The sequence below is a fragment of the Saimiri boliviensis genome, chromosome 1 (assembly GCF_048565385.1).
Source record: "Saimiri boliviensis isolate mSaiBol1 chromosome 1, mSaiBol1.pri, whole genome shotgun sequence".
Classification (NCBI taxonomy): domain Eukaryota; kingdom Metazoa; phylum Chordata; class Mammalia; order Primates; family Cebidae; genus Saimiri; species Saimiri boliviensis.
Genome location: NC_133449.1, coordinates 261,400,786 through 261,423,856, shown reverse-complemented (window position 1 = coordinate 261,423,856; position 23,071 = coordinate 261,400,786). Strand labels below are relative to the sequence as shown.

At 37.2% G+C, this 23,071-nt stretch overlaps 1 protein-coding gene across 3 annotated transcripts in view; it reads right to left on the bottom strand.

The window, feature by feature from the left end:
• C6 (complement C6) overlaps nucleotides 1-23,071 on the bottom strand; it is a 70,002-nt gene that overhangs the window by 4,973 nt on the left and 41,958 nt on the right. For all 3 annotated transcript variants that reach the window (XM_074386281.1, XM_003925895.3, XM_010336648.2), the window contains 8 exons: nucleotides 16,171-16,337; nucleotides 12,611-12,836; nucleotides 11,573-11,744; nucleotides 11,192-11,303; nucleotides 7,610-7,742; nucleotides 6,448-6,636; nucleotides 2,887-2,977; nucleotides 2,191-2,432 (listed from right to left, as the gene is read on the bottom strand). In XM_074386281.1, the coding sequence (XP_074242382.1) occupies nucleotides 2,191-2,432; nucleotides 2,887-2,977; nucleotides 6,448-6,636; nucleotides 7,610-7,742; nucleotides 11,192-11,303; nucleotides 11,573-11,744; nucleotides 12,611-12,836; nucleotides 16,171-16,337 (1,332 nt within the window). The remainder of the gene's footprint in view (nucleotides 1-2,190; nucleotides 2,433-2,886; nucleotides 2,978-6,447; nucleotides 6,637-7,609; nucleotides 7,743-11,191; nucleotides 11,304-11,572; nucleotides 11,745-12,610; nucleotides 12,837-16,170; nucleotides 16,338-23,071) is intronic.

The window sequence follows — 23,071 nt, the reverse complement described above, 5'->3', positions numbered from 1 at the left end:
AGTTCTTACCTTCCCTGCTGACCAAATTTCTTTTATTTTCTCTAGGTATTTTTGATAATAATGTTCTTACACTATATTTCTCAGAGCAAAAGTTTACATTTAAATTGAAAATGATGTTGTCCAATACTTTCAGCACTTTTCTACCACAATTATTGTTTACAAGAGAGATATCAGTTGGGTAATGGTGTTGGTCAAGCATAAAAAAATAGAGTTTTTGTCTAAAAGATTATTTAATAGTTATTAGAATTTAGCAACATATGTACAGGGCCTGGTTTGCTGTATCTTATGTGGAACTTCCTTGTTCAGACATGGCATGAAGGTTGAAAACCCCAGATACTGGCCTCCTGAGTTATCACCATCAGATGCCAGCTGTGTCTACCCTCTGTCTGGTTTCAATCTTGTGGCCTGTCAAGGGAGCTGAATCTTGATAATCACCTTTATATGGATCAGGAAAGACCTGGTTTTGAGTAATAAGACCTCTCCTCTTTCCAGGACTGAGCTGAAGACCACTGGGCCACAAAGTCAAAATTACTCAGGGGGAACATATGGTTTTTATCTTTCTTTTGCAAAAGTAAGGTCGTTTCAGCAAAGATTCTTTCGCATACTTTATTCCCCAATTTAAGATGCCTTTTTGGAAAATGTTCCACAAAGGAAAGATCTCTAACTATTTGGGTCCTGTTAAGTTGCAATTTCCCATCCATCTTTTGTAAAAGATATAAAGCTTAGTTGGGCTATTTCAGGGTCAAACTTCGTCTTGGAGCAAAAGTACTGCCCTGAAGTCCCTGCCTCTAAACAATTCACAAATGTAATGTCTATGGCCAGTAAACTTAGGGAAAATGGAAATAGAATGCCACTCCTTAAGTATCAAATTGGCAGAGATACAAAGGAATGATAACTCCAAGGTTTGGTGAGAGTGTGGGAGTACAGTCTTTATTATATGTTTTAGAGTGAAATATGATATGGCAAAACATTTCTGGATAGGGAGCCAATATATTATATCAATAAAAATTAATATTTAAAAATGACATTTACCTAGAAATTTCCTTTTCTAGGCTATATCCAAAGGAAGTAATCTTAGGTCACAGATTGATTTGTGACAGATTTATATATGAAGGCACTATTAATGATAGCAAAATGCAGGAGACAATTTAAATGCCCAACCAAAGATTGATTAAATAAATCAGAATACCCATATAGACTTTCGCAGACATTGAGAATTATGTGGCAGAATAATATATGTTGACATGAAATTAGTTCCATGACATAGTAAGTGAAAACCGGTAATATATAGAATAACATGCAGGGTATGATCCAATTTTATATTTTAAAAAATTGCATCATATGCAAGGCCACTCCTGAGATGTTTGAGTCCCAGGGATAAAATTTTTTATGGGGTGCTTGCCTATAAACAATTGCAGCCACCCCAAATTGGTGTGTCAGCATCATACTACTTTTCTAATTGCAAGTAATCTTGAGCAAGAATGCCCCGCTGGCTAGCAGGAGCAATTTGTTCACCAAGCTGTTTTCTGAGAATGAGGGTCTAGCTCTGGGCCAGTGATGACTCCACAGGCATGAGCCCCAGAGCTATTTGGAGCATCTGGCTGACCCCATGCCTGGTGGGGAGGAGAAGCAGTAGAGAGTCGGAAAATGTAACAGTGCCTGGGTTTATGTGGGACACTGTCTGGGCTCAGGGTGTCCTACTTGAATAGTATTGTCAGCCTTGGCTTATCCCAGGCACTGAAAGAGGACTTAAAGAAATTTGAGGAAGATGCTTTGACATTGCAAAATCCAGACCTACCTGGACAGCACTATAGGTCCCAGACAGTCCCAACCACCAGAAGAAAACTTAGACACTTCTGGTGAAGACCCTCCAAAGTTGGGACTTGGAGGGATGCCTGAAGCATGAGATCAGGACAGGTGTTCTTCCCACTGGGGCCTCAGGATGGTACTGATTATGCACAGGGAAAAGATGGGAAAGATATACATCCACATCACTACAGTAGTTATTTCTACTTCTGGGTGATTATAATTTTCCTTTCTGTTTAAATCATTTTATGATTATTTTTATAATGAAAAGGAATTATTTTTGATTAAGGATAGGTTATTTTTAAGAAATATGATGTATAAACGCAAATAAGCTGAAATGAAGGTTAAGTGAGAACATTTAGTATGATCACCAGTGGAACTTACCTGAACATGTTTCCCAGTCATAGCAGGTGTCATAGCCACAGGATTCTTTCTTTGTGCTATTGAATGAAAATCTTGCCCTTTCAAGACCCCATTCTAACTGGCGGCCTTCTTGGCAGGAACCAATATGTAGAAAATGGAGTTGCTGATTATGTGAACACTTCTTAGCCAGAAACTTACAAGCAGGTGAAGTAAAGTAATCATTAGAGTCTGTGTCAAACACACAGAGATCTTCTGAATAATGGCTGCACAAGAGAGGAAAGCAAGCATTTCCATATGAAGACCAGAAAAATACAGGGGCACATAACCAATGTAGTATGTTAACTCACCAACAAGTTTTTTTTTTTTTTTGCCTGTTTTCCCCACCCCCCTCTAAGCCCTGGGCTTGAGTGGGAGGAAAATAAAGGTGTTGATATAACTGAATTTAAAGTGTTTAAGTGTGAAGAAATTAAGTCTTTATAACCAGAATTAGATTATTTTAATAAACAAAGCCATGCAAACTTAGGGAACTGGGCTGAGAATTTAAAAACTTGCTACCCAATGGGGAAGGAATAATTCAGCAGAGCACAGGAATATCAGTTATGTGGAAAATTCATTTATTTCATGTTTGTGCTTCAAGAAGCTCAGCAATTCCATCAAGCTGGTTACACTAGACTGATTTTCCCAATTTCCAGACACAGTCTGTAGGGTATCTCTTACCTACAGTCTTCTTCTGGAGACATACAAATGCATTCAGATCCTGATTGTTTCTGTCCCGGCTGACAGTGGCCTTTTAATTTTGTCAGAAAATCTGAAACAAAAGGAAAAAGGAGAAAAGAAGTACCCAGCATGGATTCTAAGTGGTAAGCGTGAATTGAGAGAAGAGGCGGTGGTAAAGGATTCATATTTATCTCTTGGAGTTACAGCATTCATTTTGGCTTCTCTAAATATGTTGTCAATAAATATTCCATCTGAAAGGTCCTTCCAGTGCACATGAGGCGTCATTTTTCAATCTAAAATTGCTATTATGTTCAGATAACTAAAGGAAATGGAACTGTTGAAACTTCTGTTCATTTGTTTTTCAAATATTATTGAGTATGAATGATATTCCTAGGACTCTGTAAGGTTCTGGAGACAGTAGATTGAGCATAAACTGACCCAGATCCTGTGCTCACCAAGCTTATAGTCTTGTGGGTACAGATAGACATTAATTAAATAAGTGCACTAATATACATATAGAATTGTTGCTGTTCTCAGTGCTATTAAAGAGAAGCATATAATAAAAAATTGACATAGCTAGAAAGATTAGGAAAGGTAAAATGAAGAAAGAAAAGTTAGGCTGTTCAATGCAGAGGAAACTTAAGGAATGGAAATGTTCAAAAGGGAGGCAGCATGTGAGTTTCCTGAAATTGGAAGAATCCAGTGTGGTTGAAGTGCTGAAAAACTAGAGTAAGGAATAAGATGTGGCCAGAGAGGTGGGCTGTGTGGTAGGCTGTGCAGGGGGCTAACAGGGTCTGATTTTATAAATAGTAGACAGTCTCTGATGTTTTAAGTAGGGAATCATGTGACAAAATTAACCCTGGATTTTGAAAAAGAAATTAATTCTGGCTTCTGTGCAGAGAATGGATTTGAAGAGGCTGGTGGTCAATAGGGCCCCAGGGAGATAATCTATGAGGTGATTGTGGTAGTTCAGGTGAAAGAGGATGATAATTTGGACCAAAATTCCAGAGGTGGAAATGGAGAGAAGTGGATAAACTTGAGACACATCTAGCAGGTAAAACAAGTGATATTACATATTATGGGTAAGTTATTAGAGCTGTCCATTATATGTTTCTTGGGTTTCTGATTTGAATAAGGGAATATACATTGGTGTCTTACCTGAAATAGAAAATATTAGTAAATGCTTAGTTTTAGGAAGGAAGGGTGATGACTTAAGGGTTCTCCCTGTACATGTTGAATTTATGGTATCTTTAAGACATTCAAACAATGTAGATATATAGGAATGTGGATATCCATGTCTAAATCTCAGTGGCAAAGTCTGTGCCAAAGATTTAGATCTGTTATTAGTCTATGGGGGAATCACTGAAGCTATGCATGTGGGTGAGATTCTTTAGTAGGAGAGTGCTATGTGAGGCAAGGGGACAGATCTAAGACTTGGGAAACTCCAGTGATTAGTGTCCAAGCACTGGAGGAGCCTGTCAAAAATAGAGGGCAACAGCAAGAGATGTTGGAGCTAAACAAGAATATGAAGCCAAGGAAAGATCATATGTGCAGAAGGTCAACATTGCTGAAGGTTGCTGAGAGGTCAAAGAAGATAAGGAAAAAAATGTCCATTAGATTTAACAATATGGATGTGAATGACTTGAAAGTCAGATTTTCTTACAAGAATCAAGCAAGAAATGCAGCTTTTAAATGTAGGTATTAATCCCTGCATGACATTCATGGCACTAGGACATTATGGTGGGAAAAAAAGGAAGGATAAGGAAGAAGGTAGAAGAGAGAACAGGAAAGGAGAAGAGAGGAAAAATGAAAGAGAAAACATATTTATCAAATACTTAGAGTAATGTATTTATAATTAAGGGCTGGGACGAGTATTCTGAGGAAAAGGAACATGGTTTTAGGAGACCCTATATCCATAAAGACCCCAACTGGGAAGAGTAAGGAAAGATCCTTGAGGAAATGACGCTTGAACTAAGATGAGGACCTGAATAGCATGTAGATGAGGGAGGGGGATGAAAATGGAGCAAAACTGGGAGCATATTTATGAAAGAGGGAAGCTTTGTTTCTTTGCTCATGTTGAGGCCCACCTAGAGAACCTGGACCTGGAGCCAAACTCCTGAGTCTATTGAATGAAACAATTTTTTTTTTTGATCCGGATCTGACATTCAGGCATCCCCAGAACCAAAATGACCTTGTGAGCAAGTTAATTGTCAAGGCAGAACTGGAGGCCCAGCTCACACTTCCTCCTCTTAGCCTGTGAAGTAGAAGATTTGATAAGGAAAGGTGGTTTGTATTAGAAGCAAAAATAAAGACATAAAAAATGTCTAGGTTTTCTTATTCACAGCTGTTTTCATTTCCTTCCATTGCGCCCATTCTATCTGGTAAAATGGCCCAGAACCTTCGTGGAGACCTGTAGTTCTGGTTAAGCTTTTTTTTTCTAGGCTTTAGCTAATACAGTTTATATTGAGGTGGGACTGATTTTGTATACCTAGGCCTCTTTGCCCTTTGTAATTCTACATTCAGGCCAGGGAGGAGCAGCAAGGTATACATTGTTTCCAAAGAGAATCAATCAGCTATCAAGTGGCACAGAGGCTTGCTCTATCACTACAGGTCTGCAATTGTCAATGATCTTATGCAAGGAATTTGCTCTTCTAATCAGACTCAGGTTGAAGCAGGGCTGGGACTCAGCTGTCTACACTGCCCAGCACCCCAGCAGCAATACTCCACAGAGTCAGTAAAGTGCTTAGGACAGGAAGATCCTCTGAAGGGCTACTGGAGGTGTCCAGTTCTTGTAGGAAGGAAAAAAGTAACTGTGTAGCATCTCACATCTTCATGAAGCAGAACTTCTTCACGTTGAAAGAACTAATAATGTTTCCCTGTCTGAAAATGTCTTTACCTCCAGTGTCCAGTTTTATTGATGATTGTCTTTCTCTGTGACTCTCCTCATTGATCTTTCTGTCAATATTATTGGAGAGAAAGTATATGAAATAGGCTACTTATTTCCTTTAGCTGTGGAACATTTCCTATTTCTCGGTTTGGATTGTAATTTCAATTTCTTATCTAAGGGCACATGTGTACACATGCATGCATGTGTGTGGCATACACATGTGCTCTATGAAGAGGATACTGCCTACAGTGTCCAAAAGATCTTAACTTTCTGAAGTCTATGGCTTCCACATACGTTCATTCCACTGACACTTAGGTTCCTTGTAATTTAAAATTATGATCACGAGTCTAATGAAACCAAGACACAATACTTACGTGAAGTTCTCTTTAATTCCTATGAGCTCTCTATATTTTATTTAAGGTTATTCAAAAGATTAACTTCCTCCCTTTCTTTTACATATTATAAAACCCCAGAAGAGAATAAAGGAGGCAGGATGGCAAAGAGCTTGGGAAATTAGCAGAGCTGCTGCGTAGTTCCTGCTTGACCCACACTGTCTAAACTTGTGTCTTATTTAGCCTTTCTGTGCTTAAGAAATAGCATGGCTGTAGAGGCCATACTACCTATCTCAGGGTGCACCACCTTATCAGACCCCAGAACACTGAGCTGCTACTCACTTTTTTCACAGGTGAGTGAGTTTGAAATGGGTGGTGTCCAGGAATTCCCCTGGCACGTGTATCTTGATGGCCCGGCAACAACAAAGCCTTTGGGGCAAGTCAGCTCAATGGATTCACCAACTCTATACAATCTCTGAAATGGTGTAATTGTCAGGACTTCCTGCACAACTGGCTTGATGCATTCTGTCCCTGCAGGAGAGCAACACTTCAGATGTGTTTAGTGGCATGGAAAACAAACAAACAAACAAAAAAAAACAACAAATATAGGCAAATTTTATGCAAGTGAAGAGGTGATTTTGATGAGATTCACTTTATTTGTTCAGCTTTGGCACCTCCTTTTGATCAGAAAACCTGGGGGATAAGAATCTCAGGTTTTCCCTCAGACATTTCATTGAAAAATTCCCTTTAGTTTCATTATCTGAGGTTCGCTTGCTGAAGAACTGGCTCCACACACATCCAACTTTTATGAAATCATTGGGACCTTTTCCTTTCAAGAATTTTCTTTTCTTTTAGCCCTAGTGGATTTCTCCCAGTGCAAGTTACCACACTGTGAGTGACGCAGAGGCAGGGTATTCTAACTCACACTGGGCTCAACTCTGCTTCATGGTGTCCCACAGTAAGTCTTTGGAGTCCCCATTCAAGCCTTGTTTGAGTCGCATTGTTTACTTTACTCTAGCACAGATATGTGCAGAGCCTAAAAGCTCCTTCACTTTTTCTCAGCAAAGAATGTGAACATGCTCCAAGGAGTAGTGTCTTGGAGAAGATGACATCTTACACACAGTCCCATTTCTGATACATAAAGACTGTAAATATCATCTTGCAACTCAACAATTTGCGTTAATTTTAACATTGGGCAGTGCGGATGTGTGTGGTTAGATACAGTTTGCAGATTTCCTGGATTTCTTTTGAAGTGCATACTGCACAGTCCTATGTGTGTGACAGTAATATGTGTAGGAGCAGGAACATGGAAATAGGGAGACATCTGAAAATCCAGTTTGAGCAAACGAGCCCTTCTATTTATTTTCTGCTTCACAAAATCTTTCACTAGAATTACTAAAAACTAGTAAAATGTTATTGATCTAAGAGTGTGATTTTACTGTTTCTATATTGGGCACATTCATTCTGTAAAGTAGTCAAGCAAAATGGTTTGCCCAGTTCTCACGTTGGCATTCCACATCCCCTCGTCTCCAGGTCCCATCTGGTAAGCATCTGAAGTACTGGTATCCAACAGTTTCAAAGCCAGTAAGGCATGAAATTTCAGCGTCTTCTCCAACCGAGTATAGTTTCTTTTCATTCTACATTAAAACAGAAACCAGAAATTATTAATGCTATGAATAACACTCTCTACACTCTTTAGGTTCACACTGATCCTTTCTATCCTTCACTTCTGGATCGCCTCAGCCATTGAGTCCTCTTAATTTCTACTTCCAAAAACCCTGTTGAAGTTCTCTCTTTCCTGTTGCCATGGTATTTATTGTTTCTTACCAGGGCAACTTTATAACTGGTCCTTCTTCTAATCCATCTCCCTAAATTGATTAGGGTTTGTTTGTTTGTTTGTTTAGCTGAAAACTTGTTCTCCTGCTGGGAGTGGTGGCTCATGCCTATAATCCCAATACTTTGAGAGGCTGAGGCAGGTGGATCACTTACGTCCAGGAGTTCAAGACCAGCTGGGGGAAGACAGCAAAACCCTGTCTCCACAAAAATACAAAAAATTAGCCAGAAGTGGTAGCATGTGCCTGTGGTCCCAGCTACTTTGGAGGCTGAAGTGGGAGGATTACTTGAGCCCAGAAGATTGAGGCTGTGGTGAGCCATGGTTGTGCCACTGTACTTCAGCATGAGGGTGACAGAGTGAAACCCTGTCTCAAAACAAAAACCAAAAAAAAAACAAACAAAATAACAAAAAAAAGAAGAAACCAAAAACTTTATATACAGAATGTTCTATTCTTGCTAGAATAGAAAAACCATTTACTCACCATTGTAGTCACTGTAAACTGAATAAATAATATGTCTTACATATAAAGCAAACATATGCAGTTGTTTTTGTGACTGAGTGCAGATCACTTAAAAATGTTACTCAATTCCTAGTAACCCATTGGCCATTACGTATTTTCCCAATTAATGAATGGATTGTACAACTCTCATTATGTTGGTAGGGAGAGGGGTTTCACTAAAAGTTTCAAGGTAAAGTGGGTCTTATACTTCTTAGTTTGGAATAATTTATTTTAACTTACTTTATTACCCTTACCTGCCATTTCCTCCCATAAAACCTATGCTCTAGCAAACAAAACCCTGCTATTCTTTGAACATAAACTTCTCTTTCATGCCTCCACCTGGCTGTTTCATGTATCATCAACACCTTCTCTCTTCCGTTCTCTCAAGACCCAGCTCAAATAGAATGTCCTTTGCAAAAATCTTTGACTTCCCTAGTTTCATGAGGCACACTGTCCTTCCAGTTCTGAGGGAAACTCATGCAAAGTTCTATTTTTATGGTGCTTATCACATCTATCAGCCCACCCTGACCCTTCAGTGGCAACTCCACAACCAGATCTCTGTCTCATAAATCTTGGCACAGCCAGGCTTTAATTTTTTGCTGAAATAATACAAAGCATTATCCTTCTTAAGGAGCTAGTAATACAGTACAATTTTCCTTTATTGAGAGGGGTAAGAGTACCAAGAATTGACTAGGAGGTTGTTCTCTGAGAACTGAAGTTGGGAACTTTGAGAACGGTGAAAGCTCAATTGTCGGCTTATGTTGTTGCTTGGTCATACAGTTAAACTTGTCTCCTAGAAGATTATTAATTATCTGGATGCAAAACTACTATCCTACTGTTGGTTATTACCGGTATGCTTTGTTTCCAAGGGAAATTGACTCATGATTTGGATATTTTATTCAAAGGCTGCACATTTTTCCTTACATTTCTTCTGAAATAAATTGTTGCCTTAAAATTTTGTTTGTATTTCTTATTTTAATCTGTAACATATATGTTGCAATAATCAAACTTAGGCAAGTAAATCTGGTAGACTGACTAAACAGAAAACCTTGCCAAATGTCCCTGTCACTTGCCTATGGAGGTTGGACTTGTGTGTTACTCATTAAATAAATACACTTTTGTGCAATAACATCATTGCTGTAGCCTGGAATTAGGCATATCTGCTTCTATTTGAATCTCTACAAGGGACATTTTGCCACTAGAAATTCCAGAAGTTGCTTATTAGGAAAAATTAAAATTTTATTACATTTGAGTGAAAACTATTGCCAGACAGAGACCAGGCATTTGGTAAAGAGCAAAGTAAAATAAGAAATAAATTTATCCTTGAAAATGGGAATATATAATCTAACTTTATAAAATGAGTTAGAAGGATAACGAATCACTGTTGAAAGCCTTCGTATGTTTTTAAAATGAGAATGTCAACAATTTTAATGGTCTTTGTATGCAGCTGGCATAAATAGATTAAAAGCTATTTTGGTATCTGGATCTGCCAATATGTGATTTTCAGGATAATGTTCTAGGCAGGGAACAGCAGGCTTTTTCTACAAGTGGCCTGGATAGGCAGTTGTAGGCCATATGGTGTCTGTTGAAATTACTCACCTCTGCCATTATTGTATGAAAGTAGCCATAGATGATATGTAAACATATGAATGTGGCTGTGTTCCAATCAAAATAAAACTTTATTTATTTTAAGTGGTAGGTCAAATTTGGGCTTTGGGCCATAGATTGCTGACTGTTGTTCAGAAGAATTGGTTCCCAAAGCATAGCTCCTAAACTAGCAGCATCAGTATTACCTGGGAGCATATTAGCTGTGGACATTTCTGTGCCCTTCCCAAGACCTACAGGATCAGAAACTCGAGGGAAACCCAGTGATCTGTGTTTCAACAGGTCCTTCAATGCATTGTTGAGTTTGAGAACCTCTTTTCTAGAGTAAAGACTAAATAAAATTACCTTCTTCTGAAACATTTCCTCCTCATCAACTTTTAGGCATTGTCCTTATGCATGGGCAAAAGATAACTGAATATGGAAGATACATTAGCCCAGACTACACTCCGTGAATAAAACTACTTGTTGGCCTTAGAGAATAGAGTGTTATTGATTTTTTATCATAAGTGTGATACAATTGGGAACAGATTGATGTAAAGATATTACTAAGTTAAGAAAGGTAAGATGAAATAGGAAGTATGCCTTCTGTGATCAATTTTAGATATCATGTATCACCTGAAAAATTTATGTCTAAAGACACAGATCTGTCTGACAGAAAGTATTCAGCTTTTTAAAAAATCTTAGAAACATATTGTGGCTTAATAAATAAAAAAAGTTGAAACTTAAGAGTTCTACAGGTTTCTAACCTAATAAGACAGTACAGACTAAACACGTCCTATGATTACAGCCAATGTACAGTGTGTTTCTCTAAACGTTCCTTAGATTAAGGGTATCTGCTCAGACTCTGAAACAGCCAGATCTTACTTGCAAATCCTCACAAGTCATACAATCTTATATTACACTGAAGCTCTATTCTCTTTCCAAGAAACCTAAGCAATCTGCTTTCCTTTAGTCTAACAACCGGCTATGAAGATATCTCTAGGAAATTCAAGATGGAAGAGTGGCAGAGTGTTTCTAAATATTATTTTGTACTTTTAAAGTCAACAGGATATTATTCAAATAGGAAAACAATAACTCCGATTAAAAGACAATCTATACTATTTGAGGTTTTTAAAACTACAAACAATATTGAGGATTAGGATGCTGACCCGGATAAAACCATTTTCCGGAGGAACTGGCTGACGACACCCAGAATCCACTTCTATCTCGGGAAGATCGACCTCTTGTATTTCTTCATCATCATTGATACATGGTTGTCCACTAAAAGGGAAACATAAATATGTGTGTACATGTGTGTATATGTTTATGTGTATACATAGATACACACTATATGCATATATGTACTAAACAGAAAACATCACATACAGAAAAAGGCAGAGCAGCAGACCCAATGCCTCATTAATATTCTGTGCTGGTACAGGTAAATGTCTCATTGTTTCTTTACTTAGCAGTAGACTAACAACCATTTGAACTCTCAGTGTTAGTGAGAGTTGGGGAATGACCCATTCTTTCCCCTTACCCGGCCTTACTTGTTTTCCATGATTGAAAATGTGCAGTCCTCCTCTTGTCGCTTCTCCCCCTCACAGGGTTTCCCTCCTTGTTGTGGGGCAGGGTTATTGCATTCTCGGGTTCTCGATCTCTTGTAAGTAGCATCGCAGGTACTCCAGGAAGACCAACAGCCCCAGTGTCCATCTACTGCATCTGGAACAAAGGAAGACTCACCCCCATGGATCATGGGGCAGCTGAATTTGGGTTTTGAAGCAAGGCCAACCTGGTTTCCTCACTTTTTAGCTGAACGACTTTCTTTGTGGAATCTAATAGGGTTATTCTGAGGATTAAAAGAAATTACCTGTGGAAGGGGCCTAATACATTGCCTGATTTCCTTTTAGACTTTGTTCCCACAAGCCTAAATACAATGGCAACCATTATGAATTATTTTCAACTGTTAACCTCTGTACTCTTTGCTTTGGAGGCCTTTTAAAAATGTGCACTCATGTATGTATAAACATGAACATCTTCTTAATAGATGCATATTAAATTACATTTTTAATTGTGGTAGAATATATTCTTACTCACATGCCTTATCCTGTTTCTAAGGAGGATTTGAGGTAACTATGAACATTACTTAGTCCTGTATGAAAACTTTGGTTGTCGCTTAATTTATCTTTTATTACAAAGCCATCCTTCTTCTATATTACAATACATAAGAGGCTTTAATATCAGTATTACATATTTTATGTTATGTTTGATTTTTTTATGTTATGAGGATTGTGCATGTATGTTTGAGATACATATATAATATATTTATATTCCTTAGATAGATACTGATGTTATCCCCATTTTATGGATGAACAGATCGTGGCATAGGGAAACTAGGTAACTTTCCCAAGGTCACATAGCTGGTAGTTTACAGCTGAGACTCACACTTTTCGCAGGTTTATCTTCCTTGTGAGCCTGTACAAGGTGGAGGCTCCTAATAGAAGTTTTGTTTCTTTTTAATTGACCAACTTAGAATATTCTTTGGAGGTGAAAACGTGTCTACCTCACCACAGATTCCTGATACTTACTGGATTTATAATCTGGAGACCGTCTCTCACAGTTCTCACCATAGGTGCCACTCTGACACACACACAGACATTCAGTCCCTGAGAGGGTGGGTTGGCCATTATTAGGGCATGGAGCACACTGGCAAGGATCGAACTTGGCTGCATATTCCTGGAAAGCTTTCCTGAGGTTGTTCCGTTTTGTCACTGCACAGGGGATGTTTCTTACCAAGTCCACGATGGGGGCAAGCTAGGAGCAAATGGGAGAGAGAAGGTCCAGTCACATCCCCTTTGGTAATAGGTTGTCATTACTGCCCAGTTCTCATGAAATGAGAGGGAGGGCCTGACAATTCTACACTTCAAAGAGACTGTCGAAGAATATAGTATTGCCACTTGTTGAACTAGCAAACAAAAGCCTTCTACTTGTGGACAGGTGTGATGTATATGGCAATTACCTTCCCTGAAATTTTACTATGAAGGAAGCTACATGGGAGGTGTTGCTTACTTGGTTGTATGTCATGTTATTTATTAAGTATCCCATGTAAGCATCAAAGCACTGGGCTAGGTGATCAAGTGTTAGGTTAACTCTTTACTGCTCTACTGAAACCTCATTAAACTTGATTCAAGCAGCAAAAATCTAGAGAGGATAAGAGAGGCTTTCAATGTTCTTTATTTCCAGGGACAGTTTTTGCTTTTGTTGGAGTTAGATGAGAAAATGCGGAATGGGAGAAAATGAAGAAATAAACTTGCCAGTAGAATAAATGGAAGAATTACAGTAACAAATAATGTAGCTAATGGATAAATCATAGCTCATTTTATTAACATTGTAAAACCTCAAAGAAATGACCATCTAGTGCAATATGACTTGCAAGTACCCGGAAGGGCAACTGGGTCTCATTTTTCTCCCATAACCTGTAGAGCTCAATACATCTTCACGCTGCATGTAAATCATTCTATTTTCATAATGATTGAACTATTTTATCTTCATTTAAATAAAAGGAACATAATGGCTACTTTGGAGGCCATTTAAAAAACGTGAATATGTTTTGGGCAAAACAGGTTCTAAATGACATATGGCTGATATGTGGGTAAAGTATTCCATAAATAATAAATCTCACCTTTTAATGCAATTACAACAAATACAAAAATGGTAAATTCAATCAGTAGTAGTAGAAACAGGAATTCAAATGGATCTAAAATCTCATTTATCTCATAGAGCTACAAATGAAGACTTAGGTGTGTTCATCAAGGAGTTGAAATAAAAACACACACCAGATTTATTGTTTACATGGAAAAATAAAAAGTACTACCCAAGGCAAGTTTCAGCAGTTTTACTCACTAAGTTCCATTTCCTGTTGTTTCCTGCATGCCAGGAATTCTAAATACCATACTGTAGAATGCTTGTTTAAATACAAAAGTGATGGATGTGCAATTTAACGTTTAAGGAAGTTCTGGCCAGGGCAATCAGGCAAGAGAAAGAAATAAAGGGTATTGAGTTAGAAAAACAGAAAGTCAAATTGTCTGTTTGCAGATGACATGATTGCATATTTAGAAAACCCCATCGTCTCAGCCCAGAATCTCCTTAAGCTGATAAGCAACTTCAGCAAAGTCTCAGGATACAAAATCAATGTGCAAAAATCACAAGCATTCCTATATGCCGCTAATAGACAAACAGCCAAATCATGAGCGAACTTCCATTCACAATTGCTACCAAGAGAATAAAATACCTAAAATACCTAAGAGTACAACTTATAAGGGATGTGAAGAACCTCTTCAAGGAGAACTATAAACCACTGCTCAAGGAAATAAGAGGATGCAAACAAATGGAAAAACATTCCATGCTCATGGTTAGGAAGAATCGATATTGTGAAAATGGCCATACTGCCCAAAGTAATTTATAGATTCAATGTTATTCCCATCAACCTACCATTGACTTTCTTCATAGAATTAGAAAAAAAACTACTTTAAATTTTATATTGAATGAAAAAGGAGCCCACATAGCCAAGACAATTCTAAGCAAAAAGAACAAAACTGGAGGCATCACACTACATGACTTCAAACAAGCCTACAGTAACCAAAGCAGCATGGTACTGGTACCACATCAGGTATACAGACCAATGTAACAGAACAGAAGCCTCAGAAATACTACCACACATCTACAACCATCTGATCCTTGACAAACCTGACAACAAGCAATGGAGAAAGGATTCCTTATTTAATCAATGGTGTTGGGAAAACTGGCTAGCCATATGCAGAAAGCTGAAACTGGATCCCTTCCTTACCCCTTATAAAAAATGAACTCAAGACTTAAATGTAAGACCTACAACCATAAAAACTGTAGAAGAAAACCTAAGCAATACCATTCAGGACAAAGACTTCATGACTGAAACACCAAAAGCAGTGGCAACAAAAGCCAAAATAGACAAATGGAATCTAATTAAACTAAAGAGCTTCTGCACAGCAAAAGAAGCTATCATCAGTGTGAACACGCCACCTACAGAACAGGAGAAAATTTTTGCCATCTATCTATCTAACTAAGGGCTAATATCCAGAATCTACAAAGAACTTAAACAAATTTACAAAACAAAAACAAATAACCCTATGAAAAAGCAAGCAAAGGATATGAACAGACACTTCTCAAAAGAAGACATTTATGCAGCCAATAAATGTACGAAAAGAAGCTCATCATTACTAGTCATTAGAGAAATGCGAATCAAAACCACAATGAGATCCAATCTCATACCAGTTAGAATGGTGATCATTAAAAAGTCAAGAAACAAGAGATGCTAGAGAAGATGTGGAGAATTAGGAACTCTTTTACACTGTTGGAGGGAGTGTAAATTAATTCAACCATTGTGGAAGACAGTGTGGCAATTCCTCAAGGATCTAGAACTAGAAATAGCATTTGACCTAGCAATCTGATTATTGAGTATATACTTCTATTTATAGAAGGATTGTAAATCATTCTACCATAAAGACACATGCACATGTATGTGTATTGCAGCTCTGTTCAAAATAGCAAAGACTTGGAACCAACCTCAATGCCCTCAAGGATAGACTGGGTAAAGAAAATGTGGCACATATACACCATGGAATACTACACAGCCATAAAAATGATGAGTTCATGTCCTTTGCAGGGACATGAATGAAACTGGAAACCATCATTCTCAGCAAACTAATACAAGATCAAAAAATGAAACATCGCATGTTCTTGCTCATAAGTGGGAGTTGAATAATGAGAACCCATGGACACAGAGAGGGGAACATCAGACATTGGGGCCTGTTGCAGGTGGGGGGCAAGAGGTGGGATAGCATTAGGAGAAATACCTAATGTAGATAACGGGTTGATAGGTGCAGCAAACCATCATGGCATGTGTATACCTATGTAGCAAACCTGTACATTCTGCATATGTACCCCGGAACTTAAAGTATAATAATAAAAAAAGGTACATTGTGCATGAATGCTAAAGAAAGACATTTCCTTTATTGTCTGAAATGAAAATGGAAAATAAATTGTGTGATGTGCAATTTGAGCTGCTAGAGAACACTTTAGGTCTCTTACCTGGAATAATTTTTATTCTTACCTCAAAGTCAACCACCACAGGATTTTCCTTCACTGATTCTAACCACTTAGAAAATGTCTTCTCCTCCAGACCAGAGCTCCCTTTCTCCCATGCCAAAGCTGCTGCATACTCACTCCTTCCACCTCGAGTCAGGGATATGGATTTCTCTGCTCCCTGCAAAAATGAACCTGCAGGGTGTTTCGATAAAAATACCCATTTAATTTTAGTGCAAATTCCTATTCTATAAAACCAGCCTATTTGCACAGAAGGAAAAAGTAGATGATACAGTACATAGCTACATTAAGTAAACTAAGTGAAAAAGCAAGGTAACACTCCTCCCTGTAGGGAGTTGAATAATAGAAATAATAATAACAGCACTAACAACTACCATTTATTAGGCATCTGGTAGATGTCAGGCACTTTACAAACATTATCTTATATAATTTTCATGGCAACCCTGAGAAGTAGATATTATTATAAACATGAACATTGAAGCTGAAAGTAATTTGTCCTGGAACACATAGTTACTAAGAGACAGGACTGGGATGCAAATACAGCCGAGTCCTTGACTACTCTGCCCCCTGCTCTTTCATGCCAGCCACCCTGCTTCTGATTTATGTTAGCATATGTTTTCGGTGCCCAGAATAACCTACATCACATGGTTTCTGGTAGCCAATCAATTGACCGTCATGCTGAAACTTCCAATTACAGGGGAAAAACGATAGAATGATTTTATACTTAAAGACAGAGGTAAAGCACAAGTAACACAGAAACAAAATTAACCATCAGGTTAAGAGTTGGCACAATGTTTCTTTAGACACAATGACATTTACCGTTAAAGTATATAGAACAATTCTTTCATACAAATTTCCAGAATAATTTCCACTAACCAAATTGTAACTTTAACTAACATGGATAGAGACTGAGTAATAAGGAAAGGTAGTAAGAAATAATAGCAAATACAAAGGCTACTGCTATGGGTGATGGTTAGTGGCATTAATTTGGTGTCTACCAGTAAGAATTAGCTATGCCCCCACTCTTCAGAACTTCTACAGTGTAAGATAATCTAGAATGATTGGAAGAATGGATGAAATCCTCTTCCTATGAAGAAAATAGTATGCCTGCTTTTAAAGTGAAGTGTGTAAGAAAACACAGGTACAAGGTGTAACAAAACACAGGTGTACAATGAAAGTTTTAGAGGTTTTTGTATTTATTTTTCATATAAAAGTAGAAGACAAATTAGGATTTGCCAGTATATCATGTACAGATTGACAGTGGCTTTGCCTGTTATTTCATATTTAGATTGATATCATGTATTTCATAAATGGACTGACACTGGTAACGGTTATCTGTGAGGGGCATGGGATACTGAAGAAAGAATAAGTCTGTTTACTGTACCATTAGCTTACTCTTACAAGTGAACAAGTGGCTTAAAATGATTCCAGAAAGAAAATGCAGATCAAAGATAATGCCAATAATGCAAATATAAGGAAAAAACTAGCAAAAGACAGAATGAATATTTCTACTTCTGCAGTCTTCTCAGAAGCCACATCATAAGATGAATACCGAAGCTCATCAAAGCATGTCAGAAAATTTCAAGAAGCTTTTGTAACATATGAATTTATCAATAAACTTTGTTTTTAAATGTAGCCACTACTATGAAGAAGATAAAAATTCTGTTTGTTTCATATACACTATTTTTTAAAAAGTCAATTTTTATATTTGCATATTTTAATGCACATTTTTGAATAATACATTTATATAATTCTTTAGTAAAAATATACATATTAATGACATATCCTAAAAAATTTTTTTTTCTTTTTTCTTTCTTTCTGTGTTGTTTCCATGGTACCTCAAAAAATTTTAATGATATAATTACAGATTTGAAAAGTTTGGTCTAGTGATTTAATTGAACTCGCTCAGGGTTAGAAACACGCAAATCTATGTTCTTGTGTGTGTTTTGCTCTTCAATGTGTCTATGTCTTTGACTTTAGGCAAATGGTTACTAATAAACATTTTTTGAGGATCTCCTATATGCCAGGCCCAGAGAAATATAAAATATCATGTTAAGAACTGACACTCTCAGTGAGTATATGGAATAAGTACGTAAATATGCTAGCAAGACTATGGAGAAATAAAAAAGGATGGAGAAGAAGAAAGGAAGGAAGGTAGAAAGGGGAGAGGGAGGTAGAGAGGGAGGGAAAGTGGAAGAAAAGAAAGGAAATTAAAGACCAGTAAAACAGTTTTTTGCTAAGTATTACTTAGTGGTAAAAACAATGATTACCTAGTTAGGAAAGTGAAATAATTCTGTCATCTTTGGCAATTAGGATGGTGCTGTGAAGGAAGACTAATGTGCTCCTGGAAGGGAAGGTGAGACTTATTAGGGAGATGATGGCTTTCTAAGCCATGGGCATACCATGGACAAGGACTTGGAGTCAGGGCAGATGTGCCATGCTCTGGAGACAGCACATATAAATAAGCATCATTTAGAGTTGAAGTGGAAGGTCCAGGGAGGGGGAAGAACAGCAAAATTGAGAGAATCTGGATGTAAAGCCAAAGAAATTAGACTTCATTCTTCAGGTTTAGAAACAGTTGCATTTTCTAGAAACAATGAAAGGTTTTGAGGTGGTGATTTAAAATGATTCAGGAATATTAGCAGTACTGTGTCAGCTGGGTAGCAATGGATATTTGAAAAATCAGTTTGGAGCCTATTGCAATAGTCTCTAACTTTGCAGTATCCTCTTGTTCCCACAGGCCGAAAATTGGGGTCCATATTTGATATTTTCTCATGTCAATTCCTCTACATTAACTCAGTTTCCTAAGTAGCCCTGATTATAGCCTAGTATTTTCTTTTTTAAAAAATTATTTATTTATTTATTTTAAAGCCTATAACACCCGGGATTCCCAGGCATTTTCCCATCCAAGTACTAACCAGGCCCAACCCTGCTTAGCTTCCAAGATCAGACACAATCAGGCCTAGTATTTTCTTCCATTTTAAGTAAACTTTTATGCTGGAGTATAATATTCACACATATGTACACAAATCATTAAGCATACAGGTCAATTATTCGTAAAAAGTGAGCACACTCATATAATCACTGCCCATGTCTAGAAATAGAACTCTAGCAACACCCAAAAGCCTCCTTCATACTTTCATTTCAGTCATTATTCCATCCCCAAATGCAAATGCCAATTTTATTATTATTGCTATAGATTAGATTTGCATATTTTATACTTTATACATAAAGTTTTAAAACATGTACCATTTTGTGCCTGATTCCTTTTGCTCAGTTTTATGTTTGTGACATTCGTCTACCTTGTTTGTAGCAGTAGTTAATTCATATCATAACTTATCCATTTTACTCTTGATAGACATTTGAATTATATCCAATAAATGAATAATGCTGCTTTGAATATTCTTATTTTTGCTCCATGTTTGTGCATATTTCTCTTGGTGCACACCTAGTAATAGAGTTTCTAAGTCATAAATGTGTGTGCATTTATGTTTCACTTTAGCAGATATTACCAAATAGTTTCCAAAATGATATTAATAATTTATACTCCTACCAGCAACGTATGGCAGGTTGTGAAGTTCTACTGCCAATACTTGTTAATTTAATTTTTTTCACCATTTGCATGAGGTGGTTTTTTATGGTTTTAATTTTATCCTTTGGATTCCCAGTTATCTTTATCTTTTTACTGGTTATTTAAATATGTTGTTTTGTGACATGTTTATGCAATCTTTTTGCTTATCTTACAATTTCAACTACAATTTTTCTATTTATATGTCTTTACTACATGCCACTTGGTCAACTACAAAATAATTATAGCAGACATGAATCAAATATTTAGTATAGGCTGGGCTGTGTGCTCATCAATTTATATGGATGGTTTATTTAATTCTCACAGTAAGCATATGAAGTAAATACTATTATTTTTATTTTACTTACAAGAAAAGAGATTAAATTCTTGATGTTGGTTACATAGCCAATCAATAGTAGAGCTAACACTTGAATATAGTCTAGTCTGAAAATCTAGTCGATATGTAATGAATTTAATATATCACAGCTAGAAATAATTTCTATAAATAACATTTACTTTCCTGCTTAATAATTTTTACTGTTTTCCCACTGAATCAATCTGTTAGTGTGTTCTGCTTAATGCTAAGTCTGTGAATTTCTTGGCAAAGTATTTTAGGGGAGAATTGCATACTATTTCAGCTTCTCGAAAAATCACAATGCTCTTTATAATTTGAAAAGCTCTGAGAATTTCTCTTTAACACTGTTACACTCAAAGTTTTTGAATTGAAAGATGGAACTCCCTTTTCATATGCAACACCTATTAACATTCTATAGATCAAATGTGGGATACTGACAATATTTACTAGGAGTAAGTCTATATTTTTTAGCAAGGCACACAAGCCCTGTTTAATATGGACCAAACCTACCTTCCCAGCTTTATTTCAAAAAATTTATGCTCAAGCCAAATAGAAACACTCATTTATTCATTTACATAATCATGCTTTTCCTCTCTGTGCCTATGTTTTCTCATCTATAAAATGGGGGGAATAATTTACAAATTATTGGGGTTGTGAGAATTAGAAGTTAACACACACAAAACACTCAGGACAATGTCCAGAGCATAGTAAGAGTTCAATAAATGTTAATTATCTATTCATTTATTATTTCAAGCATTCATGTGTTCATTGAGCACATCTATTAAATATTTATAATGTGCCTGACATGGTATGAAGTATTGAGGACACAAAGACCATGTCACTGTCCTGAATTTGCATACTGTGGAGGAAATAGAAAGCAAACATAATATAGTGTGATGAGGGCTATGATGGTGTGCATGCAGGTTGCAGTGGGTACATATAGGAGGCTGCCTAACCTTAATTATGAGTCATGATAGAGATGGTAATCAGGTAAGGCTTCCTGGACTGTCTGCTAAAAATTGCAATTTCAAGATTTCGTTACTTCAAAATAGCTATTACATCTTTAGCATATAAACACTTAAGCAACACAGAAAAACACAATAATTATTCCCCTTGTTGTTTAGTCTCAGTTTTATATATTAAATGAATCCAGTTCTCATTGTCTCATCTTTGCTTATGTTTCTTTACACCAGGGCTCTATATTTATGTATTGGATAAATTATTTACGTATTGGAGATAGATAGATAGATAGATAGACAGACAGATATTGAGATGAAGTCTCACTCTGTTGCCAGATTGGAGTGCAGTGGAACAATCTCAGCTCACTGAAGTCTCCGCCTCCTGGGTTCAAGTGATTCTCCTGCCTCAGCCTCCCGAGTAGCTGGGATTACAGATGCATGCCACCACACCCAACTATTCTTTTGTATTTTTAGTAGAGACAGGGTTTCACTGTGTTGGCCAGGATGGTCTAGATCTCCTGACCTCATGATCTGCCCACCTCGGCCTCCCAAAGTGCTGGGATTACAGGAGTGAGCCACCAGGCCTGGCCTGGATTAATATTTTCATATTAATTTTTGTATGTCTTTTTATATTTTTAAATCTCTATTATTTCTCTCATAACTGAAGCGGAATCATGGGCTTTCTATATTTACAGCCTCAGCCTGGAAAGAATCGAGAGAGAAAAAGAGTAAAATTTTGTCTTTTGAGCTTGTAAGTATACTTTTATAAATCTAGCAAAATCATAGATTTGAAGGCTAAGGTTTTTTTTTTTTTTTTTTGAGACGGAGTTTTGCTCTTGTTACCCAGGCTGAAGTGCAATGGCGCGATCTCGGCTCACCGCAACCTCCGCCTCCTGGGTTCAGGCAATTCTCCTGCCTCAGCCTCCTGAGTAGCTGGGATTACAGGCACGTGCCACCATGCCCAGCTAATTTTTTGTATTTTTAGTAGAGACGGGGTTTTACCATGTTGACCAGGACGGTCTCAATCTCTTGACCTCGTGATCCACCCGCCTCAGCCTCCCAAAGTGCTGGGATTACAGGCTTGAGCCACTGCGCCCGGTGAAGGCTAAGGTTTTTAATGTCAAGGGCTAGGCTTTTGAGAGAGAAAAAGAATTCTTGAGTTCTTAATGCTTGAACTAAAATATCAAGAGCCAAATAGTTTAGGATTCAGAATCATAGAATTTGTAACATTGACCATAAAATGATAAAGAATACATAAAATAGCCATTTTCCTTCTCAAAAGAAGAAAAGATTTTGAGCAGCTGGGAGAATGGGGAATGTTGGACATGTGGTAACTAAAACACAGACTTGGTGGATTCCTTAGTGCAGGTCTAAGATTCTACCACTTTGGGGAAAATCTTGGAAAAATAGTTTGACAAGAGAAGTTTGACAGAAACTCATAAGAGGCTCTTCAATAAGTTAATGGAAAATGTGTATTATGAAAAAAATACATGGCTTTCAGTTTTTTTTTGCACAAAAATAAATTCATAATAACTTACCAATACATAGCTGAATAAAATCTAGTTTGAGGCACAAAGAAGGATAAGACATCAGTTTGAAAAGAGTACCTAATCAGATCAACTTGAATTCTTCTAAAGTAAATGTAAGACCAAACGTCAAATTTATGGTAAAGCTTGGATGGAAGAATAGCGAAATCACTGATGCCTTAGGAAAAATTTATGGGGACAATAATGCAAGGCAGTCAGCAGTTTTCAGAGTCATAATTCATTGCAGGAAGGGAAGAAAGCATTTTGAAGAGAAAACTCCTAGCAGTAGACCATCTACATGAATTTGTGAGGAAAAAATTTGCCTTGTTCATGCCCTAATTGAAGAGGAGTAATGATTAACAGTACAAGCAATAGCCAACACTGTTGAAATCTCAATTAGTTCAGTTTACACAATCTGAAAAATTAAAGATGAGCAAACTTCCCACTCAATGGTTGCCAAAACTATTGTGCCCAGGTCAGCTGTAGACAAGCGCAGAGCT